This window comes from Ambystoma mexicanum, chromosome 7p (assembly GCF_040938575.1).
Source record: "Ambystoma mexicanum isolate Mex_15411 chromosome 7p, UKY_AmexF1_1, whole genome shotgun sequence".
NCBI lineage: Eukaryota > Metazoa > Chordata > Amphibia > Caudata > Ambystomatidae > Ambystoma > Ambystoma mexicanum.
The window spans coordinates 259,901,929-259,922,251 of NC_090939.1; the positions used below are offsets into that span (position 1 = coordinate 259,901,929).

The following is a 20,323-nucleotide window of genomic DNA, read 5'->3' on the forward strand; positions in this document are numbered from 1 at the left end:
TGACCGGTTCTTTGGAGCTCATCACTGGGAAAGTGAAAAGTGTGGGGCGAAAACCTGGTCAAGATATAAAATGCTATATGCTGTCCTATGGTTGTATTTCTCTTACAGGTAAAACCCTGCCCACTGAGATCAGAGTTGGGGAATCTTTGATTACTTGCCAGGTGTGGACATTAGACACTTGGCCAGGAATACCTCAGTGACCTGAAGCCCCTACGTCAACCAAAGAGGCCGTAGTCATTGCTGCTGCTGTGGCTGAGGCCGTTAGAGTGGCATTGGAATTGGAATGGCAACCCGCATCATCCTTTGTAACTCAACATGGAACCTACACCAGACTACGTCCATTTTCAGGAGAGAGGCCACTGCCTCAGGGAGAGGAGACCTTTGCAAGACTGGAAAGTGTCAGAGCAGGAAAAGAGACGGAGAGTAGAAGAGGCCCTAAGAGGACCCACCCTGCAGATGGTACAGTCACTTCGAGCTTTGTGACCCAACCCTACTCCGCAGCAAGTGATCGGAGCACTGGAAGGGGCTTTCGGAACAAGTGAGCCAGGGGAGGATCTAATGATGAGTTTCATACCACCACATTGGGCCTCATTAGGACCCAGGCGGAGTGGGTTTCCGCCAGCGCTAATCGCGGCGGACCCGTCCGCCGTACTACGAGTTCCCTTAGCGCCATGGAGGTTTTCTCCGCCTGGTTTTACCAGGCGGAGAAAACCATGGCGCTACGGGACCTCGTTGTTAATTACGCCACCGTATTTTACGGTGGCGTAATTAACTCCTTCCCCACTCCCATTATACCCTATGGGGCAAGAATGGGAATGGGGAAGGGCAGAATGGGGATTGGGGATTTACCGCTCCGCCGAGGTCGGAATGGGGCGGTAAATCCGCCAACCCCCATGGCGCTATCGACGGCTTTCCGCCGTGCTTCGCGGTGCATTTAGCACCGCGAAATCCGCCTGGGTCCTAATGAGGCCCATTGAAGTCGGAAGAGAAGCTGTCTGATTACTTAGTAATGATAGAATACATTTTATGCCTTGCCCACCAAAGAGGAGTGGAAACCTCAAGAATGAACCGTTGTCGACTGAACCAGCTACTTAGAGGGGCCAAGGAAGCAGCTGTACCATTACTACAGTTGAGGCTGCGGGAAAAGGTAGAGAAACCACCCTTCTATGAAGAAATGTTACGGTCCATCTGGGTCCTTGAAAAGGAAACAGGTGACATCCTTGTGCAGTCATTCCATACAAACCGGATCTCTACACCAAATACTCCCACCTCTCAGCAGAGGCAGATCCAATAGCTACAGCAACTGGTTCAGAAGCTTCAAATGCAACTGGCCGTGAGACAACCCGTTGACTAACCAGGACCGAGGGAGAGGCGCCTATCCAACTTCCCGAGAACAGGAAAATCAGGCGTAACGATGGGCACAAGAGCTCAGAGACTTTTTCTCACCATCTTCTGCACCTTTACTTCCATTGAGATTCTCTCATCGATGTGGAGCTGACGATCATTCAACTCGCCTGTGTGACAGGGACCCTAATTATGCACAAGAAGCTGCTCAGTTTGATGCTCTTAAACCAACTCCTGCAAGGGCATTGTCTGGAAACGCTCAGGAGGTTCTAGCGAAGGAGCAGCTAGGAATGAGCTCCACTACAGCTAACAGCGACCACTCAATAAGGATGTTGAATTCTGGATTTAAGCTCATCAAACGTCAATTTAAGGCACAGGTCGGTTCAACGGCTGACCATCTCTGTCAGGTTCATGAGCTCTGTACCTTTGAGGTGGAGTTGCCAGCAAACTCTTCCAGGCTAAGGACTCAAGTACATATCCACCGTGGCATCCCTACTAGCCTCATTGGCATCTCCATGACTGTATCAGTCAACCTTGAGGGGCGAAGAACCACAGCATTAATGGACAGGACAGCGGCTCACAGGTCACCATAATTTATGAGCCTTACTATCGCCGGCATATGTCAGACCTACCCATGGAGCCTCTGGAGGGGCTGAATCTGATGGGAGTCGGAAATGCTGCATGCCGGTTCCTTGGATTTGTCTGTGTGAGAATACATCTTAATCAAGAAGTGGCTGGAGAGAGCACCACCTTAACAACTTGGCATTGGTGTGCACCATGAAGAGCCAAAATCCTGAGGTACCACTGGTCATGGGCACCAACTCCACACTGTTTGGTACGTTAGCCAAGCTGTGCACGGAGATGGATGGCCCTCAGTTTGCCAGAACCCTGAAGATGCACCCCGCCTGCCAAGAGGCCTACATCAAGAAAGGCATGGAGAAGCATGATCGACCCAAAGGGCCTGTGGGAGACGTGATCATCATCAATCACGGCCAACCTGACATACCACCTGGCAAGACTGTGATGGTGCCTGGCTACATAAGCCTCCAAGAATATAACAGCTACAGAAGGTTGGTGATGGAGGCTCCCGAGGGTGCAGAGATGCCTGGAGGTCTGCTGGTACAACGTACACTAATAAGTGACAATGGCAATGGGTTAAAAAACAGAGGGCCTCATTACAGGTTGGGCGGTCTGGAATTAACAGTGGCGGTAAACCCGCCGCCACTGTTAATTCCGGACCGCCCGATCCCGAGTCCTGCAGGCAGGAGGTGATGTTCCCGCCAGGTCTTACCTGGCGTCTTTAACACCGCCCACCTGCAGGCGGACGTGGAAACACCAGCACCATCACGAGATGCCGGTGTTTCCACTTCTCCATTCCCATTGAGTCCTATGGGAGTGAATGGGAATGGGGATTTACCGAATTCCGCCTCCGGAATTCCCGGGACACCAGGGTCGTAATGCCCTGGTATTTCCGGGAGTCACGGAGGCGAAATGGTAATACGAGCCTGGCGGTAACCAGGCGGTTTTACCGCCTTGGTTACCGCCAGACTCGTAATGAGGCCCAGAGTCCCTATCACCAACATTACTGATAACATTATAGATCTACCTGGAGGCTTGAAGATCGCACAGTTCTACCTCGCCGACGCGGTGGCACAAAGCATCTATCCTCCCTTGGACGTTCAGAAGATAAACTTTGGAGACTCATTTTTGTCGGAGCGTAAAAAAGATCATCTACGAACCGGGTTGTCCGTGCAGGCAGATGTTTTTGCCACCAGCGATTGGGATCTGGGGGAAACTCGGGGAGTGGAGCACCACATCCGGCTAAATGCCGACACCCCTTTGCGAGCGAGGTCACGGAGACTAGCACCAGCCGATGTAGAGGATGTTCGGCAACATCTTGAGTGAAGGTATTATACAGGAGTCCAGAAGCCATAACGCCTCACCTATAGAAGTACCACGGAAGAAGAACAATGATGTGAGACTGTGTATTGATTACTCTCGCCTAAACAACCGAACAGTTCATGACCAATATACCACGCCATGGGTGAACGAAGCTCTTGATTGTCTGGTTGGAACCAGGTTTCATTCAGTTCGTACATTCACGCCTACCCGATGACAGAGGAACAGAACATACTACTTTGCTGTGCTGATACTATTAGCAATGCAAACGGGCTTTCTACATAATGTGCCATACTATACAATGCACACATGAGAAGAAAAAATGCCTTACATTCTCTGTTAATATTATATAGGATAGGATACAAAATAATAAGTGAGGCTTTTTAGAGTAGTGGACAAAAACCTTTGAAATTCAGTGAGAGACTATAGTGGCAGAGCAAAACAACAAAACCACGCAGGTTTGCCAGTTATGGTTCCTTAAAGAATTATGACACCGCCACGCATTACTCATGGCGCCACACATGCCATCACAAATGGCATATACATTTCCACAGTTCCTACAGCACAGGATGAACCAAACAGCAACATAACCACCCCCCCTACAAACACACCTACATACATAACACTCCACTCCAGAAGTTCCCTTTAAATCATGGGTACACAACATACGGCCCGTGGGCCAAGTGCGGCCCGTGATGCTGCTGGATGCGGCCCGGGAAAGTGGAAGACTTTCCTAATGGAAGGCGGCCCGCAAGCAGCAACGGTCGCCCTCCATTAAGAAAGTCTTTGTTTTCCATGCCAGGCCGTGAAAAAGACTGCCCCTCATTGGCTCAGTCAGCACACACTACGTGACTCCTGTGAGTCACGTAGTGTGTGTGTATGCTGCACCAATGGGGGGGCCAGCAGTGCAGCCGACGTGGCCAATAAGGCTTGAGGCCGGAAGGCATTTAAGCCTTACCACTCCAGCCGCACAAGAAATCATCCTCCCTGCCTGCCTGCACGTCTTCCCTCTGCCCTGCAGCTCGCCCGGCCGTCCGGGTGGGCGGGCAGCAGCATGGCAGCATTAGTGAAGGGTTAACCTTTGATTCGTTGCTATTTGTGCCCATTTATCTATGGTTGTTGTCTTTGCGTGTAATTCTTTAGCTATTGGAGAGTTATGATTTACACCACGCGACACTTGGAGCAGGGACACACTCTGCGACGCAAACACTATCCAGCGTAACACCCACCATGCAGCACAAGGCACTCACTGTGCACAAGGACAGCACTACCCAGCGTAATACCCACCAAGCGGCACCAGGCACGCACTGTGTAACGCAAGGGCAACACTATCCGGGTAAAAACCCACCATGTGGCACACACTGTGCCATGCAAAGCACAAGGACACCACTATCCAGCATTATACACACCATGCAGCACAAAGCACACACTGTGCCATGCAAAGCACAAGGACACAACTATCCAGCATAATACCCACCGAGCGGCACCAGGACAACACGATCCAGCATTATACACACCATGTGGCACAAGGCACTCACAGTGCGACACAAAGCACAAGGACAACACTATCCAGCATTATACACACCATGCAGCACAAGGCACACACTGTGCGATGCGAAGTACAAGGGAACACTATCCAGCATAATACCCACCATGTGGCACAAGGCACACACTGCGATGCAAAGCAGGAGAACAACACTTTCCAGCATATTACCCACCATACGACACATTATACACGTGTGACAGAGAACTAAGGACAGCACTGTTCAACATGAAACCCACCGCGCGACACAAAACATGTGAAATGGAGCCAAGGACAGCCATGTCAAGCATAGACCCCACCATGCGACACATTTCACTACAGGGGCAGAGATACCCCCCACCTCTGCCTGATTATAAGCAAGCGAGCAGCCCAACCCATGCCCTGGCCAACATATTTTATAGCACTATTCATAAGGAATTGCAAAAAGTCATACGATTAACAGGAACTTCATCTTCGCAACAATCTGTCAACCTGCTGAGCTACCCTGATAGCCTTCTACTTTAGAGCGGGTCTACAGATCCCTTAATGTACTAAAAATCCCTGCATTACCAACCATACTATTATGGTGTATGCTTGCGAGTTTGTGTGCAGGGGTGGGGGGCTTGGGGTCTGTATGAGTATATATGCATGGTATATGCTTGGTGGCATGGGACATAGTGTTTGGTTGGGGTGTGGGGGCCATGGAGAATAGTGTTTGGTTGGGGAGTGGGGCCATGGGGTATAGTGTTTGCTTGAGGGGTGGGTGTCTTGGGGCATAGTGTTTGCTTGAGGGGTGGGTGTCTTGGGCCATAGTGTTTGCTTGAGGGGTGGGAGCCATGGGGCATAGTGTTTGCTTGAGGGGTGGGGGCTATGGGGCATAGTGTCGCACTCCAAGAGTGAACCCAAAAATAAAGCTAAAACAGGCACAGTTAGGAGATGTACATCCTTTGCTTTTTGTGGAAACCTAACTCAACAAAGGCCATACTCCTCTTGGGCAATCCAAACAGCAAAGTATAGCAGTCCAAAATAATGGAATGTCCAATCAAGTGTCAATAAAATATATATAATTTAATTAAACAGACGATATGCAATAACTAAATAGAAAGTAAATAACAATGGAAAATGTGTAGTACACAATATAAGTTTGAAATACAAATAAAAATCATTACACATCAAAAACATATTCTTTTTCCATGTGTTTAATAAAAATTGGGGGTTGAAAAAGCCTCCTGCCACGCCACGCCCGGCACGCCTACCGTCCCACCCACATTTACTTTTCGGCCCACTATAGCCATCAAGTAAGGTACTTTCGGCCCTCTGTCAAAATCAGTTGTGCACACCTGCTTTAAATCATAACAAAGTGCAGGCCGCTGCAGGGATTTCTGTCGAACAATCAGGATATTCTTTAATTTAGATGCACTGAAAACAAGACCAAGTACGGTGGTATTTTTGGTTTTCTAGTTGGTTGTAATTTCCACCCTACTAATAACAATCACAGAACCAAAAGTTGAAATGAAAGCAGCACGATTTATTCTTCAAAACAAAGCACCCATTTTTACAAGAATATGATTGCTGCCACTGATTAAACACGGATTACCGTTTGTAGTATCCTGAGAAAGTCACATTGAAATCATTGGCATTATTTGCAGTGGAATTTCCATGCCACTTCCATGTTACAGTAAACGCTGGCTCCTTAATGTGGACTCGAACGTCCTGTGGTTCCGGAAGGGCCCCTGTGCCTGGGAAAAAAAAAGAGAATGGTTCTATTAGTTTGAGTGACAGAGATAAGGCTTGCCTCCTGGCGCCTGAGAAGACGCTGCATCAAGATGGTACAAAAACAGAGTGGATCATTCATACTGCATACTACTAATGGATATGAAGGTCATTTTAAGTCGGTGTACAGCGAAGAATGTCCAGATGTATAGTGCACTCCTGCTCCTGTAAGATCTGCCAGTAGATGCACTGAAAACAGGAGCAAGTACAGTGGTATTGCTGGTTCTCTAGTTGGTTGTAATTTCCACCCTAGTAACATTCACAGAACCAAACGTTGAAATGAAAGCAGCTTTTGTCTGCAGGCTTGGTGTCTCTCCTGGCCTCTCTCTGATGGTGGTCACTATCTACAGCCCCCCCGGCCAGGTCTCCCACTTCCTCATAGAATGGGCTGATCTCACCTCTTCACTCCTAGCCTCCTCCCCCAAGCTTCTCAACCTCAGAGACTTCAATATTCACCTCGAATCCCCTGATGCGGTCTCTGGGCTCATCCGCAACCTCTGTGACTCTCTTTCCCTCTCCATTCTTCCCTCCGGTCCGACACACTCAGCCAGACACACACACCTTGGATGCTCTCATCTCGTTCGACATCCCCATCTCCAACCCTCTCATTACTCCGCTCTCCTTGTTTGATCATGCTCTCCTGTCCTCTCACCTGGACCTCCTGGGTCCCCCGGCTAAGCCCCCGCCCGCACTGCCAGCCTCCTTCACCATCTTTCGACCTATGAAGCGAGTGTGAATTGCCGCTTTTGCTGCCACCTTCACTCCCCCTATCCCTCCTACTCCTGCCACTGACTCTGACACAGCCCTTACTAACCTTCATCTCTCCATCTTCAACACTCTGGACATCCATGTCCCGGTCATGAGGATCCGCATGAAACCTGCCTCCAAGTGCAACTCCGAGCATGACTGCGACCTGGCCAGTCTGAAACGCAAGTGCAGAGCAGCTGAGCGGGAAGTGGCAGGCTTTGATAACATTCTCTGATAAACTGGCCTGCCGCTTGCTCCAAAGGCGGTACAGACTCTCCATCTGCTCGAAGAAGAGGGCCTATATCCAAGCCTCCAACTCTGCACCCACTAACAACACGGCTAAACTCACCAACCCTAATGCAGTCACCACTTCTCCTCTGCCTTCCCTGGCCCTCTGCACTTCTCTGTCCTCTCACTTCATTTCTAGCTCTCCTCTACTACACACCCTTCTGCTTCACCTGCTCTCAGGCCTCCTTTGGCCCCTCCTCTCCTACTCTCCCATTTTTCTCCCATAACACCTGATGAGGTTTCTGGACATGTCCGCTCTATGAAAGTCTCATCCAAACAGGTGCTCCCCTGCTCCACCAGAACTATCAAGGAAAACATTGTTTCCCTTGCTCCAGCCTTTGCCGATTTCTGCAATCACTCCTTTGCCACTGGATTATTCCCCTCACTTCTCAAGCACTGCCTGGAGCACACTCTCCTCGAAAAAGAATTCTGTCGATTCTTCCTGTCCGGCTAAATATTGTCCTATCGTCATTACCCCCTTCCTGGTCAAACTCTTGGAGAAGCTGGCCATCTCCCAACCACCAGTCTGGCTTCAGAGCTGGCAGAGGCACAGAAACTGAAGACTTGCTCTCTAATCTCGATTCCGGCTCTCCTTGCATTCTCATCCTTCTTGACCTTTCCTCTGCCTTTGATACGATCATGCGTCCCTGATAAATCGGCTTTGTTATAACCCTTGACATCACAGACCTGGCTCTGGACTGGTTGACCTTTCTCTCGGACTGTCCTTCCCAGGATCAACTGGGTCCTTTTCTCTCCATCATCTCACTCTCGACCTGCAGTGCCCCTCAGGGCTCTATCCTATCACCTTGGCTTTTCAACATCTACCTGGCCCCTCTAGCCCATCTGATCTTCACCTTCTCTCCTAACTTCCAGTGTTATGTGGGTGACACGCAGCTCTCAATGAAGCTTGCCTCCTCTGCCTTCTCCTCTTCCTCTCTCATTCCTGAATGCCTGTCTTCTATTATGGCAGGGTGCACTGCTAACGATCTCTGCCTTAATACCAGTAAGACCGAGATCCTTCCCATTGCGACCCCCTGCTCCCTCTTTCCCTCCCACACTCTGGCTGCCCTTCATTGGCCCCTTCCTCCCCTCATCCTCATGTGAGAGAAAAAACCTTTGTGTCATCTTTGACTCCTCTCTCTCTCTCTCTCTCCTTACATCACAGAATTTGCCAAGAAGGCCCACTTTCCACCTCACCGTACCCCAGGAACTCAATGACTCCGGAGCGCTGGTCCTTGTTGTGTCTTACTCCTTTACCTGTATGCATGCTGAATGAGAGTGAGGATTTCAGCATGTAATGTTGAGTTACTGAGAAGAATGTTTACGTGTGTTCAAGGTTCTCACCTAGGGAGTTGACAAGATGTAGCCTGTGGGTGGGAGCCAGCAGGGCTCTACCTTAAGATCATAGCTCCATTTGATAACTTATACTTAATGACTTGATATAACCTGGTTTCACATAACCTAATAAATTACCCATGAAGTAACTTGCCGCCTCAAGAGCACTCATTCCTGTATTACAATACTGGCAACAAGTTGGTCTCCAAACCAACCCTGAGGAAGAGGCCTGGACAAAAAGGAAGTCTGAACTAGAAGAAGCTATTAAAGGAAGAAGAGAATGGGTATCTGGCATGTATGATGAAAGGAGAAAGGGAGAGGACTGCTGTGGGGTGCAATAATGGAGCATGAGACTGTGAAGAGGATGAGGCAGACCCACTGCCCCCAGGAGAGGATTCCCACCACCCAGGGCACAATACAAAATAAAAAGGGAGAAGAAAGTGCAGTCCGGCCAGGATGGAGCATACGATCCAGCAGGATGGAGAGGGCTGTGGGCCAGTCACCCACGGCGTGAAGACAGTGTCTGGGGAAGAGAGTGAGACTTGCCAAGAAAGTCCCTGCACCATGAGACAGCAAGGGGAGAGAGGAAGTCCCTGCTCCCTGTTGTTCGATAGGAGGATGACTAGAAGTGGACTGCTTGTTATAACGCTGTGCCTTGGAGTAGATTTGTGGTGAAGTGTTCATGCACAGGAGGCAGAGAGTTTGCAGAGTTTGGAAATGGAGGGGGCGCTTGGCAGAAAAGCCTCTTTTTGCACTGCTTCATTGTGAACATCAAGAGATTGTGTTACCATATGGTTGGAGCTCCAAGGTCGCGAGTCTTTTTGATCTGGCCAGGGTCATGCTGGCGGCCTCTGCTGGGAACTGATCACTGCAGCGGTTGGACTGGATTCCTTCCCTGCAGTGCCCCTGGCCACACTGGTGACTACAGTGTAAGCGCAGTGGGTAATGGTGATTCATTGGAATGCTGGAGAGAAGGTGCTAGAGTAAAGCACCTCATGGTGTCATGATAAAGTGTTGAGATTACTTTGCTTTCTGTTACGGAGTGCTGCGCAGTGGGAATTAGTGCGGCACCGATAAGATTGGAGACCAGTGATGTGAAGAGATACCAGTGATGTGTACAGATCCCTGCCAGTCATCGCCGCTGGAGAGTTATTCTGCCCCATTGACATACATCACTGCCTAGTGGGTGGCACAGCAGGATCGATCAGCCACTGTCATTTCTCCTTTCCCACGGGTCAGTGACGAGTCAAGTGTCCCAAACTCTGATGGATTCCAAAAGAGGTTGAGTGAGAGAGTGCTCAAACTCATTGTGTTGAGCTCCTGATCTACTACTAAATATGTAATGTAGCTACAGTAGGAGCAGTCAACGGTGTCGTTTGGGACAAATAATCAACTGTGTACGGCCAAGATTCATATGGCTTTTAGAGCGCCTGGTACATTTTACGATGTGTTGCTGTTTGTGGTCTATTTTCCACATGTTACTTAAACACTGTATTAGGCAATATTATATATACATAATAGTGTTATGCTGGAGCATTTTCAGTGTTTTGCTGCATCAACGGTGCAGCATGGATTTGTAGTTTGGAAAATACGTTGTAAAAGTGCTGTGCGGGCATATGTTGTTTTAAACTGTGTGTGTGTGTGTGTGTAGTTGTGGCAGAAGTATGTGATGTTATGGGTAGTCCTAACCACACTGAGGAGTTTCAGGTTTAGACGCTGCAAGATGGCGGCATTGGACATTTAGTTGTAGCTGCAGTGCTTTCTAAGGATTTGGATGTATGATTTTGTGCGTGCTGGTTGCGAGTCAATGGTTTCATAGTTTAACCATTTGGAGGAATTTCAGGAGTTTTCATTTAGCTACTGCAAGGAGGTAGCGTTGGACATTTAGCATGTCCCTACAGGGACATGTTTGCTATGTTAATGTGTGATTCTGTGTTAGCAGTGTGTCAGTAGTGAGTTATTTGGTATTAACCTTTATAGCATTAACCTTTTGAGGAACTGCAGGTTCAACTACATCTACAGCATGGAGTTAGCTGTTTATTTTAACGGTATTCTCAATGTTGAGAAAATAATAGTGAATCTTAGATAATCACATGGCGAAGCATGTGAGATTGGTGCAAATGCAATTGTGAGATGGGAGGTAAAGTTGCATTAAACTTGTAATGTATGCAGTTTAGTGATTGATTCTGTGATACTCTACATGGGAGTTTTAGTTACCACTTTGGAGTCTGGAGGATTAATATTACAGTGGTTAAGAGTGTTGGAAACCCACTGTTGTCAAGGAGGACTTCAGAAAGGGTTGTGGTTCTTTGATGCATTGCTGGATACCTACTGTTTTCAATTGTACTTTGAAACACAATTTACTTGATGTACAAGCACCTTACAAATGCACAATAAATAAGGAGGATTTCGGAGAAAGATTTTTGTGTTTTTGAGGTTTTAGAGGTCTTAGACCTCTTGGTCATCAGAGTGATGTTTGTCAGGTCAGGATGATATCAAGAGTTTGTGTAATGTGGGATGACGCTCTCCACATTCTCAGTTCAGTAGCTGAAACTGGTTTGGTCAGGGACGCCCGTCTACCAGTGAGGTGTTGGAGTCTAATACTTGATCATTATTGAGGTGTTTGGAGATGGCGGTGTTAGGCCAATTATCCGAATTTGCCACTTGGCGTTCTCTAAGCAGAATTACTTTAAAATACGGTTAAGCCAATTGTATTTTGCTTTTGGGTTTGTCTAGTCGGTGGGTTGGTCAGTACAGTTGTGGTGACACATAGGTTCTCAGATGCAGCCTCTATGAATTTGAAATCCCTATATAGGTCACACACATGTATACAAGATGTACGTGCCCTTGTATAGCAGTGGATGTCATTCAGGAAACAGAGCAACCTGTCTGCAAAATGAAGATGGGCACACACCTTAATCCGGGGGCAGTATGAAGAAACACCAAACCTGGCCATTCCTGATTGTGAATTAGTGCCTCCACCGGGAGCGAATATTACGACCACTTTCCAGAATCCCCTATCAGTGCAAGGAAAATACTGCAATGTTCTTTTCCCTGGACTGGTTAAGCATCAATGTTCTCTAAGCAGTGAAAAATGGCAAAGTAAACACATTAATTTATCAGCCCTGCAACAGGGTAGCCTTTGTACTCATAAATATTAAATAAATATAGTAATTTATTGTTATAGTTCTATTTAGTTACTTAAAACTTCTACAACTGTTACAATTATTCTGCATAAAAATCACATTTGAAGTTAAGACAATTGAAAAACAGATATATATATATATATATATATATATATATATATTTCATGATATGATATATATGTTCCAATAAAACATTCCAACAGAATAATATAAACTGATAATCAGTTAAACACTTCAGCGTATGGACATATATGATGTGTCTGGAGATTAGGAAAAGCTGTAAGCTTTCCTCCTTTACATTTGTCACAGATATCGAACAGGGCTACTCCATTATGCACGAGGTTCGTATTCTAATTTCTTTTTACAGTTGATCAAAAGGTTTCACTACATGTAGCCAAACACTATGTAGTGCAATACGCATAGTTCCAGTGTCTGTGTGTAGGCAGTAATACCAGAAATCCACAGTTTTAATTGCGTCATACTGATACACAAATTGACCATAGGCCGACATATATATCAAACCCAAGCACGGGCACTCAGTGAGAACAAGTCTGACTGTCTCTAGACTAGATTTGCATTAAAAAATGCGACAGCAACGTTGCTCTGGTTACAATTGCCATTTGGCGCCCCATAACAGGAAGTTGGTTTGTCCGCATAAGCAGTCGAGTTTTACACACCGCTTGGTCGGGGCACCTCAAAAGATAGATTTGTGGGTGAAATATGAAAATATGAATGGACAATTCGCTCTATTTGGGGGTAATTGTGTAGTTATGGTTAAATTGCTAATCCTATAGAAAGAGCACTTTTTGGGCGGCTTATAACTTCGCTCCCTCTGGATGAATCCTCACCAAATTTTGCAAACAATAGTATATGGCCCACTCTGAATTTACTTGCAAAGTTTGGTGAGGCTTGGTCGAGGGGGGTAAAGATTATAGGGGGGGTCCCAAAATTTCTTTTTTTCCCATAGACATAATGGGAAAAAACTTTTCTCACGCCTACAGCCCAAACTGCTGGACAGATTTTCACCAGATTTGCGGCAGGAGCGGCAGCTTGGTCCCGAAAGTGTGCTTTTGTAATTTGGTGTAAATTCGTCCAGTAGTTTTTTAAAAAATGACCGAAATGTAAAGCAAAATAATTAGTGATATCGATGTCCGCTCTGCGGACACACTTCCCTGTTCGCTCTGCGGACAGGACACCACCGATTGGCTAATTGACTTGCGTCACTGATTGGTTGGCGTGAAGCGTGTGGTGCGTCAGATTTTTGGAAACGCCCCCCATCTTGGATTCCAAGGCATCTGCCAGTGTCCGCGAACATCGCGGTAAAAACATGTTAAGAAACACAACATTGCACTTGTCAAATCAAATAATCTCTGGGGAGGTGAGTGGTGATGAGGATGGGATGGGATATGGCTGCAAAAAGCAAAAAAACAGGTGTTTTTTTGCTGTGAAAGTCCGCAAACAGTTCGGGTGTTAGCGAACAGTCCTGAGAAGATTGCGAACACCTCAGCATCACAGGGTTGGTGAAATGAAGTTCTTGGATGGCTTATAACTTTGGCGCCACTTAATGGAACTGCATGAAATCTTGCATGTATATTTCTGAGCAGATTCTGAGTGAGTATGCAATGTTTGGTGGGATTCTGTCATGAGGGGGCAAAATTAGAGGGGGGTCCCAAAATAATGTAAAGGCTTATAAATGTGGTGCCATTTGACAAATCTACACAAACGTTTGCAAAAAGATTATAGATCTAGATTTAGATGTTTTCGTAGAGTCTGAATGGATTTTGTCAAGTGGGGGCTAGCTTATATGACAATTGTATGTGCATACATTTGACACTTTTGAAAAAATAAAACATTGGTGGATTTCCAGCAAACTTGCGTAAGGAGCATTGGCAAGGACCTACAAGCATGGTTTTGCAAATGTGCCAGTGTTTTATTATTTGACAAGTGTCATAATGTAGCTACAAAAAAAATAGCGGTATACCTTTAGTGACTCAACGGTAGCCTGTCCGGGTCATGAAATAATGTCATGATCCGGACAATCTGGCTACTGGCCATGACCACAAGGGACAAAACATAGGATTAAAGTGGCCATGTCCACCTGGGACTGGCTTTGTGGTAAAGTTATTCGAAATTGGGATAGTTCTGAAAGGGAAGAAAAATGTGCTTGTGGTAATATGGTCATAGGGTTCTCTTTTTCGCGAAGAGGGGCCCTTTATGGAACCCTGGCCTTCCCTTTCCATGGTGGCCATCTTGGAAAAAGATTTTCCTTCCTACACCGGGATGCCGCAGGCGTCCCAGTGTAGGAAGACAAATCCTCTTTTTTTAGCACCTCGGGTTCCCGCTTTGGGAACCGAGGGTGCTAATGGTCTTCATCCTCCCCATTTCAGGGGCTGGAATGGGGGCGATAATGGTCCAGAGACCTCGTTATCCACCCTCGCTTTGCTTGGGCTGATAACTTGGGATGCTGGCCCGGTATCCACCGTTTCAGTCCCTGGAACGGAGGATGCACGCCACAATATTCCCATTAGCATAACACAAAATGCAAATGGAAATGTTGGAAAATCTTATTGAGTCTATGTACTTTACTGAGAAATATAAAGTAGATAGAGTCTATACATGTTTTTTCAGTTCTATTTTTTAACTGTGAAAGGTGGTTCCTAAAGGAATATGTCTTTTGTTGTTTTTGGATGTATTTTTTTTGGCAGGAGATCCGAGAACGAAAGTTGGGGAGGGAAATGAGGGAAGAGGAACCAAACACTAGTATGGAGGGGTAGGTGGACAAGGGAAAATATTACGCGTGTGTTATTTCTAAGGTAGGGGGCAGTGTTTCACATGCTCCTTGATTACAGTAGTGGTGGTGGCTCTTGGGGAAGAGGGATGGCATTAGCCGATGCCATTTTAAGATAAATAGCAGTTTTGCTAAAAGTATGTACTGTGTACTAGATTGTTAATGGATAATGAGTATGAATAGGTGTTGGAGCTGTGAAAGGGAAATTTTGAAGTTGAAAGTTCCTAGATAGAAAATGCAGTTCTGAACTGTCCATGAAGCAGAGCTCTGATCGTGAAGTGCGGACAGCTTCTCGGACACGTCATCATGCCGCGCGCCAGTGTAGGGTCATGTGGCATTGTCCGGAAGGTCTGCTATGAAGTCAGATGTTCGTAGACGTCCATGGATGTAAAACTAGCTGAAATAGTTGCAAAAAGTGTATAGAAGTGTTAAACATGATTCTAGAAGGTGGGAAATGGCAGAGTTTTAAGGTGGCACTTTGTAAATTGGACACAAATATTGCTATATTGGGTAAGTATGATATTAGGAAGTTGTAGGAAAATAGTATGCACTGGTAAAAACCCATGAAATTCAATGAAAAAACGTTGTTAAAAGGGGCGTTATGGTTAAGTTGCGCTACTAAAAACCTATGAAATTCAGTAAAAAAACATTGTTAAAAGGATGTTATGGTTACAAGTAAAAATCGAAAAAACCCTGAAATTCGCCAGTTATGGTAAAGTTAGCAACCATAACTCGCACCACCACTGTGCACTGCTAAGACTAACACCCAGGACATCAAAGATGACATCACAAATGTCATTGATGACATCACTGATAACATCACTTGTCTGGCTCTCTCTTTTTTCCTTTACTGATATATCTAGGCCAGTAACAGTCAGGAACTAAAAATTCAAAAAGTACTATATTTGTAGATTTATACCTCAAATATGTTCTTGCAGTAATTCACTTAGGGTCCACTCACAGCATATGAAACATATACAAAGGGGAAAACACAGACTTGGAAGACAGCAAAGCTTTCTATGTATGAAGATTATTAGTAAGGTTATCAACACTGTCTTATAGTTCTGTTTTTTTATTACTGTACTTTCCCTGGATATGCTCATATTTGTACACATTGCACTTATACTACTTTCCTTAGGGCCTAGCCACAATATGTGATAGTTATACATAGGGAAGTAGTAGCTTTGAAGCAGAGCAATAATTTCTGTGCATAAACATAATCAGTTAGGTTACTTTACTTTCCCTGTATATGCTCATATTTGTATGTGCTGTTGTCTGTTTGTGGTTTGTGTGCAGTAATGCAATAATGTAGTAAGTGGGTTTTATTAGGTACTTATTAAATGTTTCACAGTATGCAAAACTCTAATAAAGCATTTATAATTTTAGTATTTAACATGGCAAGATTATTAATATTGCATCTCCATCTTGTCTGCTGCACACTATGCCTATGTTACTACATGTGTATGTTAGTATATTGGAAAGCACTTCATAATACAATGCTATTTGGATTAATGCATTGCTTAATGCACTACGTACCTCATGATATTTATTCCAATGATCCTTGACACTTTTTTTTACTAACATTACAATAAGAATCCCTTGTACAGACTTTTCATGAAAGATAAATGCACATGTGATGTCATCAGTGATGTCATCAATGACATTTGTGATGTCATCTTTGATGTCCTGGGTGTTAGTCTAAGCAGTGCACAGTGGTGGCGCAAGTTATGGTTGCTTAGCTTACCATAACTGGCGAATTTCAGGGGGTTTTCGATTTTACTTGTAAACATAACGTCCTTTTAACAATGTTTTTTTACTGAATTTCATAGGTTTTTAGTAGCGCAACTTAAACATAACATCCCTTTAACAAAGTTTTTTCATTGATATATATATATATATATATATATATATATATATAAAATAATTACGTTCCCAATCCCATTTTATATAGTAATGGCATATTAATCATCAATTGCACAAAGGATTGAATAAATAGTATCTTCATGGCATCAACCACCTCCCAATTTGTAACGCTCCTTAAAACGAGGAGAATCTATATATATCTTCGAATAGTACTAGGCGTGAATTAGATTAGCTCTAAATATAAATGCATAAAATAGCAGTTCCTATTCTTAGCAGTCCCCTAAATACATTAATAGAGTGGTATGCAAAATATGCAGGCAGAGCACTTGTAGCATGACAATTCATCAGTGCAATACCCTCCAACAGCCGTTGGTTAAGCACAATAAATACAGGAACAAACAGTTATTTTTCAGTTCTTCAGTCATTTAAAAAAAAATAATAATAATTGCTCCTGAATGGACTTCTTCGCTTAACGATTAAGCGGAAAGGCTTTCAAGATGACTCCTTTGGTCTGTAAGCTGATGTGTGAGGGTCAAACTGATTTGGAGATCTATATAGACGTCTGCTATAATTCTTGCATCTACAGCACGTAATATCGGACTATGAATGACAATCAACGTCAGAGGTAACGTTACTTGAGCCCTAACCAGGCTGTTTCCCGTTTTGGTATATTCGGGCCTCTTTGCAGGACGTACTGTGCGGTAAATGGATGTGATATTCGTGCTTTCCTTTTGGTTGGCAGTTCAAACTTGTTATCCTTCCAATTAGGGTTTTGTAAATAACCTTTCTCGCTCCCTACTTCGCACTCGAGTGGTAACCCAATTTACAGCATCAACAGATCATAACTCCCTGGAAGTCTAGTGTCTGTATAGCTCGTTATGAGCCTATAAATCCGCCTGGGTACATTTTCTAAGTCGAAGTTTCACAAATGTCTTGTAGGCAGCAAACTCCGTAGAGGGAACCCTTAATTAGCTTGACCCAAAAACGTGAGGCTTTGAACTTCACCTTTTGCAGAGCTTCACCATCTGAACTATCATGGGAAACATGTGAACATAACATGAGCAGCATTACCTCCACGTCCACTCTTCCTCGTCCCAGTAAAAACCATGAAATCTGCTTTTCTTATTGCCCTCACTTCTGCCCGTAGGCTTGGGGAGATTGGGGCTCTCTTATGTCACGCTCCTTTCCTGAGGGTGCTGCCAGACTCGGTTGTGCCGGGGTGTGGTCTGATTTTTCTCCCTTCAGTTGTCTCTCGGTTTTCACACCTCTCAGGGTCTGGTTCTCCCTGACTTCTTTCATGATCCCAGAACGCCTGAGGAGGTGGCTCGGCTTAACATTGATGTCCGGCGGGACGCGTTGGAGTATTTGGCTTTGTTTGCTTTTTCCACCAATCTGATAGTCTTCTGATTGCTTGTGGTCCGGCTGGGGCTGGGCATAACGCATCTGTGGTTTCCATTTTCTGGTGGTTCCGGGTTGTGATCTCTAGGGCCTATGTGGCTTCTGGCCTGCCTGTGCCTGCGCACAATCAGGGGCGGTCTGCCAGGGGTTTGACGGCTTCCAGGGCCGATGCAAGGAGGGTTTTTCTCTGCAAGAGATTTGTATGGCTGCCGCTTTGGCTGGTCTAGGCATTTTCATCAACCGCTATGGGTTGAGTTTCTCCCACTCGGGGGTTGGTTCCTTCGTGGTTGGAGTTTTGTCTGTGGGGATGTGATTTAAGAGTTATTGTGGGTGTGTTTTGCTGCACTGTTTTTGGCTCTGTCTCTCATTGGGACCTTTTCCCCGTTGCTGCTTTGGTATACCTCATGAAGTAAGTACTGGGACGAGGAAGAGTGGACGTGGAGGTAATGCTCTGATTACTTACCGGTAATCTTCATTACTCCTAGTCCTACTCTTCCTTGTCACAGTACTGACGGCCCTCCTCACCCTCCCTGCGGGGAAGGTCCCATGCTCCGGCTTGGTAATATGAAACTGAGTGACATGGATGTGGGGGAGGAGTTATAGGGATTTAAAGAAATAGAAGAAGGTCCTGTGTCGGAGGCAGGTGCCTCATGAAGTAAGTACTGTGACGAGGAAGAGTAGGACTAGGAGTAATGAAGATTACCGGTAAGTAATCAGAGCAGCACCCCTTCTCTGAGGTAAACAAACCGCCTCTCTTACCTTCTCTGGCTGCGCCCAGGGCTTACCACATGAGCGGTTTTAGTTCTTGGCAGGCAGGCAAGGTGTCAGAAAATCCTATCTTGCTGACTAAGCATGCGTGCGCATGCTCAGTCAGTACTTAACGGATAGGATTTTTTGACACCAGGAATGTGGTGTGACCGTCTTTCTGGGGTCCCTGGGGTGTAATTTCTGTAACTTGATGAGAGCCAGGCTCACTCAAGTAACAGAACAAAGTGAAGCCGCATTACGAGGGACTCAGAAAGCGTAAGCAAAAAGCACAAACCCAGCGAACATGAACGCAGCGGACACTGTATTTATAAACTCCCAGGATTCTAATAAGCACTAAATATGCAAAACATATGAAAGAATCCATCCCAAATATGTATGTACGTGTATGTGAACTAAGTGCATTATTAATGTGATAATAATGCGCTTAGTTCACATACACGTACATATTCGTGATAAGTCCGGCTGTCTGCGCATGCGTCCTGCAAAAAATGACATTACACCAGCACGCTGTTCCACTGTGTACCCATGTCCAGCGCCCTACTTCCACCACCGACCCCCCCCCCCTTCCAACAGGGCCACGCGGTGGACGCCACTCACTTAATACTCTGCAACAGACAGCCAAGCCTTTCGGGACACTCTAAAGAAGGCCGCTTCGAACATGCAGGAGATTACTTTAGCATGAAATGGAGTCCATCGTTATGTTATTACAACGCCAAATGTTCCAGCACCTGAATAGAATTGGCAGATGTCTGCAGCTGCACTGCCCCTCCCCCCATGCCTTTCACCAGCACATTTAAATAGAAATGCAACCTCTTCACCTTGTCCGTGCTGCATAATGCATGGCTGATAGCTGCTGCCTAGTGGCAGCTACATGGATCTATGTCAGAATGCAGCAAGCACATACAGAGCAGCCCAGAACCATTTATTTTCGATTTTAGTGAACAGTAGGTGAATGTCATACACAAGAAATCCCAAATCACCCGCAGTGTGCATTTTAAAAACACACCCACGCAGACCAGGGGTGCCGAGAACGGAGGGGGGGCTGCGGGGCCCGCCCCCTGCAGAATGAAGTCGGGGCTGAGCCCCTCACCCCGGCCGGAGAGAAGAGACATAGTATGGATGGCCCTTTGTTCCATCCATACTGTGTCTCTCTCTGGCGGCCCGGGTAAAAGCTGGGGGAAAACGATGTTTAGAAATTATGGGACAGATGCAAAGCAAGAGGCTCTTGCTTTGCATCTGTCCCTCAATTTCTAAAAATCGTTTTGGGTTGGGTATACTTCTACATCTGTGCACCAGAGTGCACAGATGAAGAGGTACACCCAACCCAAAACGATTTTTAGAAATGGAGGCACAGATGCAAAACAAGTCTGTCTCTCAATTTCTAAAAATCGTTTTGGGTTGGATGTATTTGTACAGCTGTGCGCCCCTGTTGCCAAGAGGGGTGGACAGATG

General features: G+C 45.8%; 1 protein-coding gene across 2 annotated transcripts in view; it reads right to left on the reverse strand.

Moving 5' to 3' along the window:
- The window catches only part of IFNAR1 (interferon alpha and beta receptor subunit 1), a 342,571-nt gene that overhangs the window by 291,470 nt on the left and 30,778 nt on the right, over positions 1 to 20,323 (reverse strand). For both annotated transcript variants that reach the window (XM_069636295.1, XM_069636294.1), the window contains exon 2: positions 6,363 to 6,504. In XM_069636295.1, the coding sequence (XP_069492396.1) occupies positions 6,363 to 6,504 (142 nt within the window). The remainder of the gene's footprint in view (positions 1 to 6,362; positions 6,505 to 20,323) is intronic.